Raw genomic sequence first — 22,566 nt, 5'->3', positions numbered from 1 at the left:
GTGCGATACAAGCAGTCCTGCAGAGGGTTTTTACTTGTGTGTGATATAATGTGCGATACAAGCAGTCCTGCAGTGTTTACTTGTGTGTGATATCATGTGCGATACAAGCAGTTCTGCAATATTTACTTGTGTGTGATATAATGTGCGATACAAACAGTCCTGCAGAGTGTTTACTTGTGTGTGATATCATGTGCGATACAAGCAGTCCTGCAGAGTGTTTACTTGTGTGTGATATCATGTGCGATACAAGCAGTCCTACAATATTTACTTGTGTATGATATAATGTGCGATACATACAGTCCTGCAGAGTGTTTACTTGTGTGTGATATCATGTGCGATACAAGCAGTCCTGCAATATTTATTTGTGTGTGATATAATGTGCGATACAAACAGTCCTGCAGAGTGTTTACTTGTGTGTGATATCATGTGCGATACAAGCAGTCCTACACTATTTACTTGTGTGTGATATAATGTGCGATACATACAGTCCTGCAGAGTGTTTACTTGTGTGTGATATCATGTGCGATACAAGCAGTCCTACAATATTTACTTGTGTGTGATATAATGCACGATACAAGCAGTCCTGCAATTTTTACTTGTGTGTGATATCATGTGCGATACAAGCAGTCCTGCAATATTTACTTGTGTGTGATATCATGTGCAATACAAGCAGTCCTGCAGTGTTTACTTGTGTGTGATATCATGTGCGATACAAGCAGTCCTGCAATATTTATTTGTGTGTGATATAATGTGCGATACAAACAGTCCTGCAGAGTTTTTACTTGTGTGTGATATCATGTGCGATACAAGCAGTCCTGCAATATTTACTTGTGTGTAATATCATGTGCGACATGAGCAGTCCTACAGTGTGTTTACCTGTGTGTGATATCATGTTCGATACAAGCAGTCCTGCAGCCTGTTTACTTGTGTGACATCATGTGCGATACAATCAGTCCTGCGGTGTGTTTACTTGTGTGTGATATCATGTGCGATACAAGCGGTCCTGCAGAGTGTTTACTTGTGTGTGACATAATGTGCGATACAAGCAGTCCTGCGGCGTGTTTACTTGTGTGTGATATCATGTGCAATACAAGCGGTCCTGCAGAGTGTTTACTTGTGTGTGATATTATGTGCGATACAAGCAGTCCTGCAGCATGTATACTTGTGTGTGATATTATGTGCGATACAAGCAGTCTTGCAGCGTGTTTACTTGTGTGTGATATCATGTCTGATACAAGCAGTCCTGCAGAGTGTTTACTTCTGTGTGATATCATGTGCGATACAAGCAGTCCTGCAGAGTGTTTACTTGTACAAAGCTGGCAGACATCTAAATGTCCTCCAACGAACACACAATTTATTTTGTTTTGCCAAAGTAATTTACTAAAAGTAAACATGCTAGGGTATAGTCTACTATGAACTAGCAGCTACACAACAGCTAAGCACACAATAGCACACAAGCTAGTCATAGGTAATAATCATTGAACCATAAAAGGTGAAATTTGTCAATATAAACAAGTATCAAATAATTATAGTTGCTTACACATACAAAGTCTCCAAGGCAGTATTAGGAAGTATCTAGTAACAAACGTGTCCGCATCATTCAACTTTCTGCATCATGAGCTTAAGGTCATGAAATATGTTGACCAAAACACAATTACCACTCCACTTCATCTTAAAGACAGCATAAGTCCATTCCAGACAGTTAATAATAAACATGTTTTTAGGTGTGTAAGTGTTCCAGTTTGTCACAAACCTTTTCCTCCAGAGGCATGACCAGGACGCCGCCCACCTTGATCAGGTTCTTCATGTAGTCCTCGTGGTCCTTCTGCACGCCCGCCCCGCAATACACCCGGTCGTACTGACGGCTCTCGGGGGGGATCTCCAGGCAGTTGCCCAACACGAAAGACGGCTCGCAGAACTCAAACCTGCGCACACAGACACGTGATCAAGTGGATCGTGTAGGTGCAGTAAAGAACCAGAAGGTGGCGCTCCTCACTTGTCAAAAGTGTCGCTGGTGGTGATGAAGGAGTGCAGCTTCTGGTAGGCATAGTCGATGACGTCAGCGTGTAACTCCACTCCATGGTTCACTCCAAACGGTCCTGGAACAATTCTCAACTTTATGGATTTGTTCCTCATTACCTTCCTTCATGTGCACGACAAATCACTTTGTTGTTCTACACCACTGTCGCTAGGCAGATTTGGTCATCACAGGCCTGCTATCAATCAATCAATCAATCAATCAATCAATCAATTCCTATATTGTCATTGTCATAATAACACTCAAGTCTTAATGTCAACTAAGGAGGACATATACCAACTGATGATGTTTTCATAACAACTTCAGTTGGTGTTTACATACGGACTTGAACTGGAGTGAAGATGAATCTTCACTTCTCAACTTTAGTCCACTTCTTCTAACTTTAGTCCAATTCTAATTTTAGTCCACTTATTTTAACTTTAGTCCACTTATTGTTCTAACTTTAGTTCACTTCTTCTTCTAACTTTAGTCCACTTCTAATTTTAGTCCACTTTGTTTAACTTTAGTCCACTTCTTTTAATTTTAGTCCACTTCTTTTAATTTTAGTCCACTTCTTCTTCTAACTTTAGTCCACTTCTTCTTCTAACTTTAGTCCACTTCTTCTTCTAACTTTAGTCCACTTCTTTAACTTTAGTCCACTTCTTATTCTCACTTTAGTCCACTTCTTCTAACTTTAGTCCACTTCTTATTCTAACTTTGGTCCATTTTTTATTCCAACTTTGGTCCACTTCTTATTCCAACTTTGGTCCACTTCTTTAACTTTGGTCCACTTCTTTAACTTTAGTCCACTTCTTATTCTCACTTTAGTCCACTTATTTAACTTTAGTCCACTTCTTCTAACTTTAGTCCACTTCTTATTGTAACTTTGGTCCACTTCTTCTAACTTTAGTCCACTTCTTATTGTAACTTTGGTCCACTTCTTCTAACTTTAGTTCACTTCTTATTCTAACTTTAGTCCACTTCTTCTACTAACTTTAGTCCACTTCTTATTGTAACTTTGGTCCACTTCTTCTAACTTTAGTTCACTTCTTATTCTCACTTTAGTCCACTTACTTAACTTTAGTACATTTTTTCTTCTAACTTTAGTCCACTTCTTCTTCTAATTTTAGTCCAGTTGTTCTTCTTTACACCACAAACTTTAGTGCACTTCATATGTTAGTCCACTTCTTATTCTAACTTTAGTCCACTTCTTATTCTAACTTTGGTCCATTTCTTATTCCAACTTTGGTCCACTTCTTATTCTAACTTTAGTCCACTTCTTTATCTTTAGTCCACTTCTTATTCTAACTTTACTCCACTTCTTATTCTAACTTAAGTCCACTTATTTAACTTTAGTACACTTATTTAACTTTAGTACACTTCTTCTAACTTTAGTCCACTTCTTATTGTAACTTTGGTCCACTTCTTCTAACTTTAGTCCACTTCTTATTGTAACTTTGGTCCACTTCTTCTAACTTTAGTTCACTTCTTATTCTAACTTTAGTCCACTTCTTCTACTAACTTTAGTCCACTTCTAATTGTAACTTTGGTCCACTTCTTCTAACTTTAGTTCACTTCTTATTCTCACTTTAGTCCACTTACTTAACTTTAGTACACTTTTTCCTTCTAACTTTAGTCCACTTCTTCTTCTAATTTTAGTCCAGTTGTTCTTCTTTACACCACAAACTTTAGTGCACTTCATATGTTAGTCCACTTCTTATTCTAACTTTAGTCCACTTCTTATTCTAACTTTGGTCCATTTCTTATTCCAACTTTGGTCCATTTCTTATTCCAACTTTGGTCCACTTCTTATTCTAACTTTAGTCCACTTCTTTATCTTTAGTCCACTTCTTATTCTAACTTTACTCCACTTCTTATTCTAACTTAAGTCCACTTATTTAACTTTAGTACACTTATTTAACTTTAGTACACTTCTTCTAACTTTAGTCCACTTCTTCTTCTAACTTTACTCCACTTCTTCATCTTTACACCACAAACTTAAGTCAGTTTCTTTTTCTAACTTTAGTCCACTTCTTCATCTTTACACCACAAACTTAAGTCAGTTTCTTCTTCTAACATTAGTCCACTTCTTCTTCTAACTTTAGTCCAGTCCTTATTCTAACTTAGGTCCACTTCCTATTCTAACTCTAGTCCACTTCATATTCTAACTTCAGTCCACTTCTAACTTTAGTCCACATCTTCTTCTAACTTTAGTCCACTTCTTCTTCTAACTTTAGTCCACTTCTTCTTCTAACTTTAGTCAACTTCTTCTAACTTTAGTCCACTTCTTCTAACTTATGTCCACTTCTTCTTCATGCCACAAAGTTTAGTCCACTGCTTTTAACTTTAGTCCACTTCTTCTTCTAACTTTAGTCAACTTCTTCTAACTTCAGTCCACTTTTTCTTCTAACATTAGTCCACTTCTTCTTCTAACTTTAGTCAACTTCTTCTAACTTTAGTCCACTTCTTCTAACTTTAGTCCACTTCTTATTCTAACTTTAGTTCACTTCTTATTCTAGCTTTAGTCCAATTCTTCTTCTTGACACCACTGACTTTATTCGAGTTCTTCTTCTTGACACCACAGACTTTAGTCCAGTTCTTGTCACCACAGACTTTAGTCCACTTCTTCTTCTAACTTTAGTCCACTTCTTCTGCTAACTTTAGTCCACTTCTTCCTCTAACTTTATTCCACTTCTTCTAACTTTAGTCCACTTCTTATTCTAACTTTAGTTCACTTCTAACTTTAGTCCAGTTCTTCTTCTAACTTTAGTTCACTTCTTCTTTGAACTTTAGTCCACTTCTTCTTCTAACTTTAGTCCACTTCTTATTCTAACTTTAGTTCACTTCTTCTAACTTTAGTCCAGTTGTTCTTCTAATTTTAGTTCACTTCTTCTTCAAACTTTAGTCCACTTCTTCTTCTAACTTTAGTCCACTTCTTATTTTAACTTTAGTTCACTTCTTCTAACTTTAGTCCAGTTCTTCTTCTAACTTTAGTTCACTTCTTCTTTGAACTTTAGTCCACTTCTTCTTCTAACTTTAGTCCAGTTCTTCTTCTAACTTTAGTCCACTTCTTATTCTAACTTTAGTTCACTTCTTCTAACTTTAGTCCAGTTCTTCTAACATTAGTTCACTTCTTCTTCTAACTTTAGTCCACTTCTTCTTCTAACTTTAGTCCACTTCTTCTTCTAACTTTAGTCCACTTCTTATTCTAACTTTAGTTCACTTCTAACTTTAGTCCAGTTCTTCTAACATTAGTTCACTCCTTCTTCTAACTTTAGTTCACTTCTTCTTCAAACTTTAGTCCACTTCTTATTCTAACTTTAGTTCACTTCTTCTAACTTTAGTCCAGTTCTTCTTCTAACTTTAGTCCAGTTCTTTTTCTAACTTTAGTCCAGTTCTTCTTCTAACTTTAGTCCACTTCTTCTTCTAACTTTAGTCCACTTCTTATTCTAAGTATAGTTCACTTCTTCTTCTAACTTTAGTCCAGTTCTTATTCTAACTTTAGTCCACTTCTTTTTCTTTACACCACAGACCTTAGTCCACTTGTTCTTGACACCACAGACGGTAGTCTAGTTCTTCTTCTTGACACCACAAAGTGTTTTAGAATGAAGCAACAGTGCCTCTGCTGGTTGCAAACGAGCAGTGCGGACCACCTACCCAGGATGAGGCCCACCATGGTGCTGAGGTAGCCGGTCCCACTGCCCAGGTTGAGGAAGGAGAGCCGAGGGCGGAGGTCCAAAGCCTCCATGACTTCGGAGTAGATGCATGGAGCTGACAGGTGAATGTTTCCATGTCGCCAAGCCAAGTCCTAGCAGCAACACAACACATGTCAGCCAACTACTTCCTGTTGGTAGTCAGCAAGTGGGCGTGTCAGAAGTACACATACTTTAATATTGACCTACAAGTGGGCGTGTCAGAAGTAACCATACTTTATGACCAAAAATCAGTCAATATGGTACATTATTGTACTTTTTGGTGTACTTTTGGCATCTTTAAGGTACCAAATGTATCAAGGGCCACCCAAGATCCTTCCATTTTACTGAATGATTATGGAGTGAAATTACTACCAAAACTACACAAACATTTTAGATTTTTTAATGATTCACAAGTTAAAAAAAAAAAGTATTTACTTCAATTACATTTTTTTTCGCAAGTAATCAAATTAATTTTCTGCAAAAAATAAATAAATATTGGCATGCATCAAAACTCTTGAAGTCCAAAAAGTATGTGCAGGTATAAAAACATTATCTTCTAAGCAGTCATTTTCCACCGTGCAAAAGAGAGGGGAAACAAGCTCAACCTGTAATTTTTCCGTGCTATTCTGTCCGCTATTCACTCCCCACCCTGCTTCTTCTTTGTTACTGTTGGCAGAGGGCACCATGCGCAAATACCAGTAGCTCTGACGGCCTTAAATTGACTCAGCAGCACCACCTGTGGTTGTAGAGTGTGAATTACAGGTGCTCGGAGTGCAGGAATATTAAATGATAAATGATAAATGGGTTGTACTTGTATAGCGCTTTTCTACCTTCAAGGTACTCAAAGCGCTTTGACACTACTTCCACATTTACCCATTCACACACACATTCACACACTGATGGAGGGAGCTGCCATGCAAGGCGCTAACCAGCACCCATCAGGAGCAAAGGTGAAGTGTCTTGCTCAGGACACAACGGACATGACGAGGTTGGTACTAGGTGGGGATTGAACCAGGGACCCTCGGGTCGCGCACGGCCACTCTTCCACTGCGCCACGCCGTCTGCCAAAGGTTTTAACATGAAGAAATTGTTTTGGTCTTTTTACTTGCAAATTGTTTTTTTTTTATTAAAACAAGTGGGGGTTTTTTATGTGCGAATCTTTTTTTTTTTTTTTTTTTACTTCCGAATAATCTTTTTAACCGAAGAAAATTGTTTTTATACTTGCAAATCCTTTTTTTTAATTGCAGAAAATAATTTTTATACTTGCAAAAAAAAATTTATTTTACTTGTGAATTATGTTTTTACTTGCAAAAAGTAGTGCTTTACTTGCCAATTGTTTTTTTAATTAAAGAAAAAAATATATGTTTACTTGCAAATTGGGTTTTTAATTAAAAAAAAAAAAAGTTCTTCACTTTGTTTTACGTACGAATAATTTTTTTAGCCAAAGAAAATTGTTTTTATACTTGCGAATCCATTTTTTAATTGCAGTATATATATATATATATTTTTTTTTTACATGTGTATCATTTTTTTTAACTAACAGAAAACAATTATTCTACTTAAAGAAAATAGTTTTTATACTAAAATGTTTTATTTCACTTGCGAATCGTGTTTTAAATTGAATAAAATAATTGTTATACTTGTGAATTATGTTTTTACTTGCAGAAAGTTTTCCTTTTTACTTGTAAATTGTTGTACTTGCAGAATTTTTTATTTTTTTTAACTTGCGAATAATTTTTTATACTTGCAGAATATTGTTTTGAAATGTAGTATCTCTGCGTTTGACCCATCTCCTTGTTCCACCCCCTGGGAGGTGAGGGGAGCAGTGAGCAGCAGCGGTGACCGCGCTCAGGAATCATTTTGGCGATTTAACCCCCAATCCCAACCCTTGATGCTGAGTACCAAGCAGGGAGGTAATGGTCCCATTTTTATAGTATTTGGTATGAACTCACGACCTACTGATCTCAGGCCGAACACTCTAACTACGTGCGAATCCTTTTTTAACCTACAGAAAGGTTATTGAACTTGCAGAAACATTTTTTTTTTACTTGTGAATTGTTTTTTTTAACTGAACTGAAAAAAAAGCCAGTGTCACCTGCTGTGCATGCAAACGATGACGTCACGTAGAAAACCAACGCAGACGCTGACATCGTCGATCAAACTCTGCTCACCTTGTAGGCGTTCTCCCTGTACTCGTCCAGGTAGTAGTCGGCGCGGTCAATGGCGCGGAAAGCCCGCTCTACCAGGTCTGAGCGGATGTAGTAAGCCTCTTTCAGGTTGTCAATCAAGTCGTCGTTGTCCTCCCCGGCACTCACAGCTCCGCCCATGATGCCTGAAGAAGAACTACCTCTACTTTACTGTGCAACGACTGAACAACATTCTGTACTTGTGGACTATTTTGGCACTTTCCACAACTTCAGCACTCAAAGATACGTGTGTGGAGTAATAAATATCATTACAACATTTGAGCATTATGTCTGTGTTCAATGACAGTAAGTGTTTTGTTCTGGAATTGTTCATATTCAACAAAGAATTTGTCCAGAGAAAAACTACGTTCTTTTTTTCTTATTTAAACGGGGATAGCAGGTCCATTCTATGTGTCATACTTGATCATTTCGCGATATTGCCATATTTTTGCTGAAAGGATTTAGTAGAGAACATCGACGATAAAGTTCGCAACTTTTGGTCGCTGATAAAAAGCCTTTCCTGTACCGGAAGTAGCAGACGATATGCGCGTGACGTCACAGGTTGTGGAGCTCCTCACATCTGCACATTGTTTACAATCATGGCCACCAGCAGCGAGAGCGATTTGGACCGAGAAAGCGACAATTTCCCCATTAATTTGAGCGAGGATGAAAGATTTGTGGATGAGGAAAGTGAGAGTGAAGGACTAGAGGGCAGTGGGAGCGATTCAGATAGGGAAGATGCTGTGGTGGGACCTGATATTCAGCTGGGAATGACTAAAACAGTAAATAAACACAAGACATATATATACTCTATTAGCCACAACACAACCAGGCTTATATTTAATATGCCACAAATGAATCCCGCATAACAAACACCAACCCCCTCTCGTCCATATAACCCGCCAATACAACTCAAACACCTGCACAACACACTCAATCCCACAGCCCAAAGTACCGTTCACCTACCCAAAGTTCATACAGCACATATATTTCCCCAAAGTCCCCAAAGTTACGTACGTGACATGCACATAGCGGCACGCACGTACGGGCAAGCGATCAAATGTTTGGAAGCCGCAGCTGCATGCGTACTCACGGTACCGTGTCTGCGTATCCATCTCAAAGTCCTCCTGGTAAGAGTCTGTTGTCCCAGTTCTCCACAGGCCAATGGTAAAGCTTGACTGTCATCTTCCGGGAATGTAAACAATGAAACACCGGCTGTGTTTGTGTTGCTGCAGCCGCCCGCAATACACCGCTTCCCACCTACAGCTTTGTTCTTTGCTGTCTCCATTGTTCATTGAACAAATTGCAAAATATTCACCAACACAGATGTCCAGAACACTGTGGAATTTTGCGATGAAAACAGACGACTTAATAGCTGGCCACCATGCTGTCCCAAAATGTCCTCTACAATCCGTGACGTCACGCGCAGGCGTCATCATACCGAGACGTTTTCAGCAGGATATTTCGCGCGAAATTTAAAATTGCACTTTAGTAAGCTAAACCCGCCGTATTGGCATGTGTTGCAATGTTAAGATTTCATCATTGATATATAAACTATCAGACTGCGTGGTCCGTAGTAGTGGGTTTCAGTAGGCCTTTAAATAAGGTTAGATTACAATGCAGAAAGAGCTTTCGCTGCTACCGAAAGGAGAAGAGTGAGTGAGAGAGAGAGAGAGAGAGAGAGAGAGAGAGAGACAAACAACTTCCAATCTGAAAGGCTTTGAAGGAGAGGGAAGAGGGAGGGGCTTGGGCAAAATGTCCCAACCCATACTAGCACCATCAGGAATGTTTTGCTTAAACATTGGGCAAGGCCGTTAACATTAATTATTATTGTTGCATTTTCTATTTTATTTCCACTTATACCCCCATTATTTACTTTTTAAAGTCGATCTCAATTCTGTACACTGCTGCTGGAATTTTAATTTTACTGAGGGAACTCTTCTGAAGGAATCTATAAAGTACTATCTATCCATCTATCTAACTAACAATACCAAGCACAAAAGAAACCTCTTTGGAGGAAAACCACATCACAGCAGTCGTCGTCCTTTGCACGGAAACGCATAAGCCATAAAAGTGTCTTTTCTCTGAAAAATCAGCCAGTTATGGCAAAGAAACCACACTAAAAAATGTGGTTTAGACAAGAAATGACTAAAATAATCATTTTGCCATTAGTATTTATCCTAAACACCCCGAAAGGGACAAGCGGTAGAAAATGGATGGATGGATGGATTCCTGCCACTTCATTTTACACACTAGAACATTTTTACCAAGTCTTTTATGACAGTACTTCAGGGGTGTCAAACTCAAATACAGAGTGGGCCAAAATTTAAAACTGAACAAAGCCGTGGGCCAAGGTTGAACAAATTAACCTTTTAACAGGGACCCAAACACGTTTTGCATTGAATATTGAACAAGCAAGGCTTATATAACTTCATAGTGACATGCAAAATCAAATAATAATAATAATAATTCAAAAATATCAATGGCATATCAAATACAATTTAAATAAAAATGTAATGCCTCTTTTCTATTTGCAGCCTTCTGAGGTAAATATCAACATTAACTTTTTCCACAGGCTAATAATACATTTGAAAATAAAATAACAATAATGAATGAATCAAACATTCAAGCCTTGAAGTAGCAAGAGAAAGTGCATGAATAAAACGTTAATTATTGCTACACTGATTTGCTTTAACACTGAATGTGGAACAAGCAACGCTTATATAACTTAATAGTGCAAAATCAACTTTCAAAAAACTAACGAAAAAACATCAATGGTATATTAAATAAAATGTAAATAAAAAATTGAATGCCTCTTTTCTATTTGCAGCCTTCTGAGGTCAATATCAACATTAACTTTTTCCACAGGCTAATAAATTTGAAAATAAAATAACAATGAATAAATCAACCATTCAGGCCTTTAAACTGCTCAGTTTGCAACACACTGACCTAATCTGATGTGCCCAAGCCAGATACCTGCCATCTTTTCTGGGATGCTAGTTCATTAATGTCGGGGCTCAGGTGGGCGGGGTTTGGTGGTAGCGGGGGGTGTATATTGTAGCGTCCCGGAAGAGTTAGTGCTGCAAGGGGTTTCTGGGTATTTGTTCTGTTGTGTTTATGTTGTGTTACGGTGCGGATGTTCTCCCGAAATGTGTTTGTCATTCTTGTTTGGTGTGGTTTCACAGTGTGGCGCATATTTGTAACAGTGTTAAAGTTGTTTATGCAGCCACCCGCATATATCATGTGACAGGGGCCGGCGTGCTGTTTGTATGGAGGAAAAGCAGACGTGACGACAGGTTGAAGAGGACGTTGAAGGCAGTGCGTTTAAGGCAGGCCCCCAATATTGTTGTCCGGGTGGAAATCGGGAGAATGGTTGCCCTGAGAGACTTTCGAGAGGGACACTGAAAATCAGGAGGGTTGACAAGTGAATGCGGTGTAATACCGGTGGGCCAGCTCTAATGTTAATTTGATATTGCCTCAAGGGCCAAATAAAATTACAAATTTCAAATTTGGCCCGCGGGCCAGAGTTTGACACCCATGCAGTACTTCAATAACGTTATACCGTGGGCCTAATACCGGGACGATACCGTACCGTGAGATTTTTGATACTGTCACAACCCGAATTATTTGGTATAAAAATTACAATTAAATCTTTCTGCAATACATTCTTCAAAATTATGAAAGTATTCAGACTCAGGATTCCAATTTGAATCATTTTTGTCCAGCAGCCCTACAGAAAAGTGAACTCCAAATATGACAAAATGTAAACAAAGTAGTGTGAACATGTTGGATTTTGATTTATTACTAATGAAGTATAATAAATACAACATTAACATGTATTTGATTTATCACATGATTTATGGTGTGAGTAAATTATATGGAGGAGGCATACGATTAAATACACTCTGCTTCTTCCTACTCCTTTTCAGACAGAATGTGTAAGTATAACCACGTGGTGCTGCTTGTAACTGTTTGCAGCCCCGGGGGCCATTTGCAGCCTGCAGCTCATTTTTGAACAGCCCACGTTTTAAAAATAGCGTTACGAAAAACGACAACATTAAAGCGGCATAAAAGAGCAAACGGATGAAATGTAAGGAGAACAAGTTGCAACGCTGACACTGATAACACAAGTTGATTTCTTTTGAACTATCATGGCTCAAAATATAATAACAAATCAAAAACAAAGTTGTTATGATTCATTGTCCTCATGAAGGCTCAAATTACTTCACATCAAATGTTCCAAATTGAAATTTTTCGGGTAGACAATATTGCACATTTTGCATGTTTTCCATTTAAAAAGATGTTTACTTTGATGAAAAGGGCATAAAAAAATAATAACAACTTTTATTGTAATAGATTTGAAGTTGATCTAAAAAAAAACGTACATTTTTATTATTAAATTGTGAAGCTGATCTAGATTTTTAATACTTTATGAGTGGGACCCTTTTGGATCCCTGAGAATTGTTTTTTTTTTAACTGTCATTGCTCAAAAATAATAATGAATCAAAATCAATGTTGTTATGAATTATTGACATATTTAAGGGTTCCAATTACCTCACATTAAATATCACACTGTGAAATATTTTTGGGGAAAAATATTGCATATTTTGTGTGTTTGTTACGACAAAAAGGGGAAAAACATTTAAAAAAATAAATAAATAAATAAATAAACAAATAGCTGTGAATCAGATCTAGATATTTAGGTGTGGAAAGATTAAAAAAAATAACTTATGACTTCTTTTTAACACTTTTATAAGTGGGACCCTTTTGGATCCCTGAGACCTTTAGTGTGATTTTGTTTTGTAACTGTAATTGGTTAAAAAAAAGTAATAATAAACCCAAATCAATCTTATTATAATCTGTTGATCTAATTACGGCTACGATTTCTTCACAAAAATAATAATGAATCAAAATCAATGTTGTTATGAATTATTGACATATTTAAAGGTTCCAATTACCTCACATCAAATATCACACTGTGAAATATTTTGGGGGAAAAATATTGCATATTTTGTGTGTTTGCCCTAAAAAAAGTTTGCTATGACAAAAAGGGGAAAAAACATTAAGAAAAAATAAATAAATAAAAATCAACAAATAGCTGTGAATCAGATCTAGATATTTAGGTGTGGAAATATTTAAAAAAAACAACTTATGACTTCTTTTTAACACTTTTATAAGTGGGACCCTTTTGGATCCCTGAGACCTTTAGTGTGATTTTGTTTTTTAACTGTAATTGGTTAAAAAAAGTAATAATAAACCCAAATCAATGTTATTATAATCTGTTGATCTAATTACGGCTATGATTTCTTCACAAAAATAATAATGAATCAAAATCAATGTTGTTATGAATTATTGACATATTTTAGGTTCCAAATACCTCACATCAAATATCACACTGTGAAATATTTTTTTGGGGAAAAATGGCATATTTTGTGTGTTTTCCATAAAAAAGTTTGCCGTGACAAAAAGGGGAAAACACTTCTTTTTTTTTTTAAATAAAATAAATACAAATCAACAAATAGCTGTGAATCAGATCTAGATATTTAGGTGTGGAAAGTTTAAAAAAAATAACTTATGACTTCTTTTTAACACTTTTATAAGTGGGACCCTTTTGGATCCCTGAGACCTTTAGTGTGATTTTGTTTTTTAACTGTAATTGGTTAAAAAAAAGTAACAATAAACCCAAATCAATGTTATTATAATCTGTTGATCTAATTACGACTACGATTTCTTCACAAAAATAATAATGAATCAAAATCAATGTTGTTATGAATTATTGACATATTTTAGGTTCCAAATACCTCACATCAAATATCACACTGTGAAATATTTTTTGGGGAAAAAATGGCATATTTTGTGTGTTTTCCATAAAAAAGTTTGCCGTGACAAAAAGGGGAAAACACTTCTTTTTTTTTTTAAAATAAAATAAATACAAATCAACAAATAGCTGTGAATCAGATCTAGATATTTAGGTGTGGAAAGTTTAAAAAAAATAACTTATGACTTCTTTTTAACACTTTTATAAGTGGGACCCTTTTGGATCCCTGAGACCTTTAGTGTGATTTTGTTTTTTAACTGTAATTGGTTAAAAAAAAGTAATAATAAACCCAAATCAATGTTATTATAATCTGTTGATCTAATTACGACTACGATTTCTTCACAAAAATAATAATGAATCAAAATCAATGTTGTTATGAATTATTGACATATTTTAGGTTCCAAATACCTCACATCAAATATCACACTGTGAAATATTTTTGGGGAAAAATATTGCATATTTTGTCTGTTTGCCATAAAAAAAGTTTGCTATGACAAAAAGGGGAAAAAACATAAAAAATAAATAAATAAATAAAAATCAACAAATACCTATGAATCAGATCTAGATATTTAGGTGTGAAAAATTAAAAAAAACAAAAACTTATGACTTCTTTTTAACACTTTTATAAGTGGGACCCTTTTGGATCCCTGAGACCTTTAGTGTGATTTTGTTTTTTAACTGTAATTGGTTAAAAACGTAATAATAAACCTAAATCAATATTATTATAATCTGTTGATCTAATTAAGACTACGATTTCTTCACAAAAATAATAATGAATCAAAATCAATGTTGTTATGAATTATTTATTTAAGGTTCCAATTACCTCACATCAAATATCACACTGTGAAATATTTTTGGGGAAAAATGTTGCATATTTTGTGTGTTTGCCATAAAAAAGTTTGCTATGACAAAAAGGGGAAAACATTTTTTTTTTTTTAATTTATAAATAAAAATCAACAAATAGCTGTGAATCAGATCTAAATATTTAAAGTTAAAGTTAAAGTACCAATGATTGTCACACACACACTAGGTGTGGCGAGATTATTCTCTGCATTTGACCCATCACCCTTGATCACCCCCTGGGAGGTGAGGGGAGCAGTGGGCAGCAGCGGTGGCCGCGCCCGGGAATCATTTTGGTGATTTAACCCCCAATTCCAACCCTTAATGCTGAGTGCCAAGCAGGGAGGTAATGGGTCCCATTTTTATAGTCTTTGGTATGACTCGGCCGGGATTTGAACTCACAACCTACCGATCTCAGGGCGGACACTCTAACCACTAGGCCACTGAGTAGTTGTGGAAAGATTAAAAAAAATAACTTATGACTTCTTTTTAACACCTTTATAAGTGGGACCCTTTTGGATCCCTGAGACCTTTAGTGTGATTTTGTTTTTTAACTGTGATTGGTTAAAAAAAAAGTAATAATAAACCCAAATCTATGTTATTATAATCTGTTGATCTAATTACGACTACGATTTCTTCACAAAAATAATAAAGAATCAAAATCAATGTTGTCATGAATTATTGACATATTTAAGGGTTCCAATCACCTCACATCAAATATCACACTGTGAAATATTTTTGGAGAAAAATATTGCATATTTTGTGTGTTTGCCATAAAAAAAGTTTGCTATGACAAAAAGGGGAAAAAACATTAAAAAAGATAAATAAATAAAAATCAACAAATAGCTGTGAATCAGATCTAGATATTTAGGTGTGGAAAGTTTAAAAAAAATAAATTATGACTTCTTTTTAACACTTTTATAAGTGGGACCCTTTTGGATCCCTGAGACCTTTAGTGTGATTTTGTTTTTTAACTGTAATTGGTTAAAAAAAGTAATAATAAACCCAAATCAATGTTATTATAATCTGTTGATCTAATTACGGCTACGATTTCTTCACAAAAATAATAATGAATCAAAATCAATGTTGTTATGAATTATTGACCTATTTTAGGTTCCAATTACCTCACATCAAATATCACACTGTGAAATATTTTTTGGGGAAAATATTGCATATTTTGTGTGTTTCCCATAAAAAAAGTTTGCTATGACAAAAAGGGGAAAACTATTTTTTGTTTAAATTTATAAATAAAAATCAACAAATAGCTGTGAATCAGATCTAAATATTTAGGTGTGGAAAGATTAAAAAAAGTAACATATGACTTCTTTTTAACACCTTTATAAGTGGGACCCTTTTGGATCCCTGAGACCTTTAGTGTGATTTTGTTTTTTAACTGTAATTGATTAAAAAAGTAATAATAAACCCAAATCAATGTTATTATAATCTGTTGATCTAATTACGGCTACGATTTCTTCACAAAAATAATAACGAATCAAAATCAATGTTGTTATGAATTATTGACCTATTTTAGGTTCCAATTACCTCACATCAAATATTACACTATGAAATAATTTTTTGGCAGGGAAAATGTTGCACATTTTGTGTTTTTGCTATGACAAAACAAGGTTTTCTTTGACAAATATGACATAAAATATTTTTTTTAAAGTTAAACTTTATATCGACAGATCGGTCTAAAGTTAATCTACAGATGTAAGCATTAAAGATATATATATAAATGTATGACTTTTTTGTGACGGAGACTTGAGGGAGGCCCTAAAGGTTGAAAAAAAATCTATAATTTTGGTTTTGGAAATGGAAACAAAATGTTGAATAACAAGCTTCAGGAAACAATGTGTGAAAATGAAAGTAAAAGGAAAGTGTTCCAAGTGGGGGGAAGCATTGGCCTTTTTTTTTTTGTTCCCCCACAAGTGACAATCCTAACATTGCGGTGTTGTTTCCTCCTTCCTGGGGGGAACAAATGTGCTGCTTTATGGCCCAGCAGTGAGTGAGGTGTGAAGGCTTCACTCCGGTGTTAAAAAGCGGGCACAACGGGACAAAGATCACGCTGCTCGACTACACAAGCCGTAAAAGGAAAACACAGGAATGCTGCTCCTGTTCTGTAGTGCAGTGTTTTTCAACCACTGTGCTGCGGCACACGAGCATGCCGTGGGAGTTTATGTAATTTCACCTACAAACCCCGTTTCCATATGAGTTGGGAAATTGTGTTAGATGTAAATATAAACAGAATACAATGATTTGCAACTCCTTTTCAACCCATGTTCAAACTCATAAATGTATTTATTTATTGCCAATAATAATTAACTTAGAATTTCATGGCTGCAACACGTGCCAAAGTAGTTGGGAAAGGGCATGTTCACCGCTGTGTTACATGGCCTTTCCTTTTAACAACACTCAGTAAACGTTTGGGAACTGAGGAGACACATTTTTTAAGCTTCTCAGGTGGAATTCTTTCCCATTCTTGCTTGATGTACAGCTTAAGTTGTTCAACAGTCCGGGGGTCTCCGTTGTGGTATTTTAGGCTGCATAATGCGCCACACATTTTCAATGGGAGACAGGTCTGGACTACAGGCAGGCCAGTCTAGTACCCGCACTCTTTTACTATGAAGCCACATTGATGCAACACGTGGCTTGGCATTGTCTTGCTGAAATAAGCAGGGGCGTCCATGGTAACGTTGCTTGGATGGCAACATATGTTGCTCCAAAACCTGTATGTACTTTTCAGCATTAATGGGGCCTTCACAGATGTGTAAGTTACCCATGTCTTGGGCACTAATACACCCCCATACCATCACGGATGCTGGCTTTTCAACTTTGCGCCTATAACAATCCGGATGGTTCTTTTCCTCTTTGGTCCAGAGGACACGACGTCCACAGTTTCCAAAAACAATTTGAAATGTGGACTCGTCAGACCACAGAACACTTTTCCACTTTGTATCAGTCCATCTTAGATGAGCTCAGGCCCAGCGAAGCCGACGGCGTTTCTGGGTGTTGTTGATAAACGGTTTTCGCCTTGCATGGGAGAGTTTTAACTTGCACTTACAGATGTAGCGACCAACTGTAGTTACTGACAGTGGGTTTCTGAAGTGTTCCTGAGCCCATGTGGTGATATCCTTTACACACTGATGTCGCTTGTTGATGCAGTACAGCCTGAGGGATCGAAGGTCACGGGCTTAGCTGCTTACATGCAGTGATTTCCCCAGAGTCTCTGAACCCTTTGATGATATTACGGACCGTAGATGGTGAAATCCCGAAATTCCTTGCAATAGCTGGTTGAGAAAGGTTTTTCTTAAACTGTTCAACAATTTGCTCACACATTTGTTGACAAAGTGGTGACCCTCGCCCCATCCTTGTTTGTGAATGACTGAGCATTTCATGGAATCTACTTTTATACCCAATCATGGCACCCACCTGTTCCCAATTTGCCCGTTCACCTGTGGGATGTTCCAAATAAGTGTTTGATGAGCATTCCTCAACTTTATCAGTATTTATTGCCACCTTTCCCAACTTCTTTGTCACGTGTTGCTGGCATCAAATTCTAAAGTTAATGATTATTTGCCCAAAAAAAAATGTTTATCAGTTTGAACATCAAATATGTTGTCTTTGTAGCATATTCAACTGAATATGGGTTGAAAATGATTTTCAAATCACTGTATTCCGTTTATATTTACATCTAACACAATTTCCCAACTCATATGGAAACGGGGTTTGTAATTGGGTTAAAGATATTTTTTGTAAACCAGTAATTATAATCTGCAAATGTGCCGTTGTTGAGTGTCTGTGCTGTCTAGAGATCGGCAGAGTAACCCTGTAATACTCTTCTATATCAGTAGGTAGCAGCAGGTAGCTGATTGCTTTGTAAATGTCGGGAACGACGACGATGGTTTGCAGGTAAAAAGGTATCTAATGCTTGAACCAAAAATAAACAAAAGGCGAGTGCCGCTAAGAAAAGGCATTGAAGCTTAGGGATGGCTGTGCGAAACTAAAACTGAACTGGCTGCAAAGTAAACAAAAACAGAATGCTGGACAACAGCAAAGACTTGTGGAGCAGACGGCGTCCACAAAGTACATCCGTAAAATGACATGACAATCAACAACAAAGTAGGAGCGCAAGACAAGAACTATAACACTACATACAGGAAAACACCAAAAAACTGAAAATTGTCTGTCTCGATTACTGTAACGTATTACTTTCGGGTCTCCCTATGCCTAGCATTAAAAGATTACAGTTGGTACAAAATGCGGCTGCTAGACTTTTGACAAGAATAATAAAGTTTGATCATATTTGATCAATTGCAAGAACGACTTTTTATTGTCAATGTCGGCTGCTGAGTTTAATTTTTTTTGTGTGTTTTCTGCTAGTGGTGTATTTTTTCAATGGAAAAACACGTGCTTTGGCTCAGAAAAGGTCGAAAAACACTGCCATCCTTGCCAACCCTTCCGAATTTTCCGGGAGACTCCCTAATTTCAGTGCCTCTCCCGAAAATCTCCCGGGACAACCATTCTCCTGAATTTCTCCCGATTTCCAGCCGGACTTAAGGCACGCCCCCTCCAGGTCCGTGCGGACCTGAGTGAGGACAGCCTTTCGTCACGTCCGCTTTTTCTTCATATAAACAGCGTGCCGGCCCAGTCACGTTATAACATCTACGTTTTTTGGAGAGTGCACAACTGCACACGCAACAAGATGGAGACGAAGCAGAAGAACGAAGAAGAGGCAGTCATGGCGACAACGACTGACAGAGAATAGAACGAGGATGGACAATTCAACCCTAAACTCACTCCTTTCCTGCAAATTAAATTTCACAGACGCTGCCCATACCTATGCTCCTTCAAAGGCTGTGCTACTGGCTGCAAAGCATTGATTGCACTTTCAAATGCAACAATGAGTAGAGGAGTGTTATGTGTGTGTATATTTGTAAATAAATGAACACTGAAATTCAAGTATTTATTTTATTTATATATATATATATATATATATATCATAATGTCGATTTTTATTTCATAATTAGGACTTTTTTTCCTAATAATTTCTATATTTTTTCCTAATAATTTCTATTTATTTTTTTTGTATCTCATGATAATGGCTTTTTATCTCATGATTTCGACTTTATATCTTATACATTTTACTTTCTTATCTTATAATTTTGAATTATTATCTACTGTGGTGGAAACGGCTAATTGAACAATCTGTAAAAAAAAACAACCAAAAAAAACAAACAATTGTGTCTTTTGTACATTTTCAAAACAAGTGCACATTATTTTCCCAAGAATATTGAGCAGGAAATCGTAACACAAACATTAAGAAGAAGAAAAACAATGGAAATACGAAACAAATGCGAGGGATATCATTGCAGGAATAATATCCATATATCTATTTTATACCGCTTGTCCCTCTTGGGTCGGTTGGCAGAAGGATAAAATAAAAACATCATATTACACATTACTTATGAATTTTCTTTGATGTCATTGTTTTTATAATTTCTTTTAGAATGTGAGGCGTTATCATAAACTTTTTTTTTGTCATTATTAGTGATTTGTTTGCATTGTTTTTTTCAGAGTAAAAGAAAAAATAATTGGTTTGCATGACACTACTCTGGATTTGGCAATACGGAATGTTCCAAGTAAACATAACAAACTGCAACACAACACAACATAAATAAAAATATATATATATAAAAATTTAATTTATGTAGGCAGTCATTTTTAAGATGAATTATATCACTCTATTTGTTGTAATTATTCAGACATATTGGAGAAAAAAATAAATTAAAAAAAAAAAAAAAAAAAATATATATATATATATATATATATATATATATATATATATGAAATACTTGAATTTCAGTGAATTCTAGCTATAAAGATACTCCTCTCCCCTTAACCACGCCCACCTCAACCCCCCCAAATCTCCCGAATTCGAAGGCAAGTATGAACACTGTAGTGCAGTGGTCTCCAACCACTGGGCCGCGGCCCGGTCCGGTTTGTGGATTGATTGGTACCGGGCCGCACAAGAAATAAAAAAAAATTAAAAATTAAAAAAATAAACATATGTTTTTTAAATTAAATCAACATAAAAAACACAAGATATACTTACAATTAGTGCACCAACCCAAAAAAACTCCCTCCCCGATTTAAACTCATTCACACAAAAGGGTTGTTTCTTTCTGTTATTAATATTCTGGTTCCTACATTACATATCAATATATATCAATACAGTCTGCAGGCAGCATGGATACAGTCCATAAGCACACATGATTGTATTTTTTTATGACAAAAAATAAAATAAAAAATTACCATACCCCTCCCCCCACTCCGTGGGACAAATGTTCAAGGGTTGACCGGTCCGCAGTTTAAAAAAAAGTTTGGGGACCACTGCTGTAGTGCACATTTGCAGCTTAGAAGCCTCCCACTCTTCCCAGACTGCAAGTTCCCTTCTTCACCGTGTTACTGGAGAGGCCGCGGGGGGGCGCTGTGGCACATCTACACAGCACAACATTGGCTTTCGCCCGCCACCACTTCCTGTAAAACTCTTGCCATTTGCGCTTATCATTCGCATTTCTTGACGCCTTCGTGGACGCACTGTTATGTACATAAACACATACACGCCCCGCACACATCACGCGCGCCTAGCAACCGTGACTAAAACACGCATTGCGCGCACAAAGATGAGCCTGCGTTGTAACCACAAAAGACTGTAGAGGCGCAACACCCGCAGTGTTGTTATGCTGGCGCATATCGACGCGTGTCAATCAAAGTACCGCGGTGTTAAATGTTGGATGTACCTCAGTGACGCGTGGATGGATCTCGCCCGTGGCCTCCTTTGTTGCGAGCAGCCTCTTGTTGATCACGATCCGGCCGCGAACACGCCACTGCTGGATGTAAACATTGGGCCAGCTGACGCGATGACGTCACAGGCGCAGCACGTACGTTTCCGGGTTTGGACGTCCGGCGCGGAGTTGCGGTCGCGCCGCGTGCGTCATATTCTGTTATTTGAATTCTTCTTCATTCTCTTTTTCTTCTCCGTCCTTTCGAAGTTTAACGACACGCGAGTCAGCGGCGGGTGTGTGTGTGCTGCGTGTTCGCCCCTCGCCTTCTTGTCCCCCGGCAGCTGGAAGTTGATTGGCGTTGTGTTGGTCACGTGAGGGTGTCACATGGTAGAGCAGTGGCCAATTAGAGACATCTTAGCATCGAGCGCTACTGCTTACTGGCGCTGACGAGACGCGGGGCCGCCATCTTGGAGTGGTGATCCGCTCCACTTAGTGCAATTAATTTGGCATGGGCAATGAACTGTCAACGCATTTAATTCATTTTACCTCACTGAATACCACTGATTTTCACTTGTTCTTTTGTCATACGTGTAGCTATGATAAAGGACACATGTTTTGGCGTGTTTTATTATTCACAGTTTGCTTAACAGTAATATAATATTCTTATACGCCAGTGGTTCTTAACCTGGGTTCGATCGAACCCTAGGGGTTCGGCGGAGCCTCCGCCGCAGAGGTAAAGAGACATCCGACTTATCGTGTAAATAAAAACTTCTCCCTATCAGCGTATTATGGATACCCCCAAACAATGTTCTTTCTAATTTTCCATCTGTATTGCAGGTTTTTTGATTGATTGATTGAAACTTTTACTAGCAGATTGCAAAGGAAGAGAATACACAGTACAGTTTAGAGCAGGGGTCGGGAACCTTTTTGGCTGAGAGAGCCATGAAAGCCAAATATTTTAAAATGTATTTCCGTGAGAGCCATATAATAATTTTTAACACTGAATACAACTAAATGCGTGTATTTTTAAGTAAGACCAACATTTTTAGTGTATAATAAGTCTATTTTTTTAATAACATTGTTATTCTGAAGCTAACCAATAATAAATAAAATACTTCTTACCATTAATGCGACTTCTTGAACAGGTGCGGTACAATACGGACGGATGGATTAAAATGCATGCAAATGTTTTATATTTTGAACGTTATTTTTAACACTGTGATTG

General features: G+C 36.9%; 1 protein-coding gene across 1 annotated transcript in view; it reads right to left on the bottom strand.

Annotated features, from left to right (window-relative positions):
- LOC133570706 (protein-L-isoaspartate O-methyltransferase domain-containing protein 2-like) overlaps positions 1-21,672 on the bottom strand; it is a 24,546-nt gene extending 2,874 nt beyond the window's left edge. The window contains exons 1-5 of the mRNA XM_061923404.2: positions 21,357-21,672; positions 7,884-8,044; positions 5,675-5,825; positions 1,997-2,099; positions 1,754-1,925 (exon numbers count right to left, since the gene is read on the bottom strand). Coding sequence (XP_061779388.1) covers positions 1,754-1,925; positions 1,997-2,099; positions 5,675-5,825; positions 7,884-8,039 — 582 coding nt within the window. The 5' untranslated portion in view covers positions 8,040-8,044; positions 21,357-21,672. The remainder of the gene's footprint in view (positions 1-1,753; positions 1,926-1,996; positions 2,100-5,674; positions 5,826-7,883; positions 8,045-21,356) is intronic.
- Between the last annotated feature and the right edge of the window lie 894 nt (positions 21,673-22,566).

Source organism: Nerophis lumbriciformis, linkage group LG01 (assembly GCF_033978685.3).
Source record: "Nerophis lumbriciformis linkage group LG01, RoL_Nlum_v2.1, whole genome shotgun sequence".
NCBI classification, from domain to species: Eukaryota; Metazoa; Chordata; class Actinopteri; order Syngnathiformes; family Syngnathidae; genus Nerophis; species Nerophis lumbriciformis.
The sequence above is the reverse complement of the archived record's forward strand: the minus strand, read 5'-3'. Positions and strand labels throughout refer to the sequence as shown.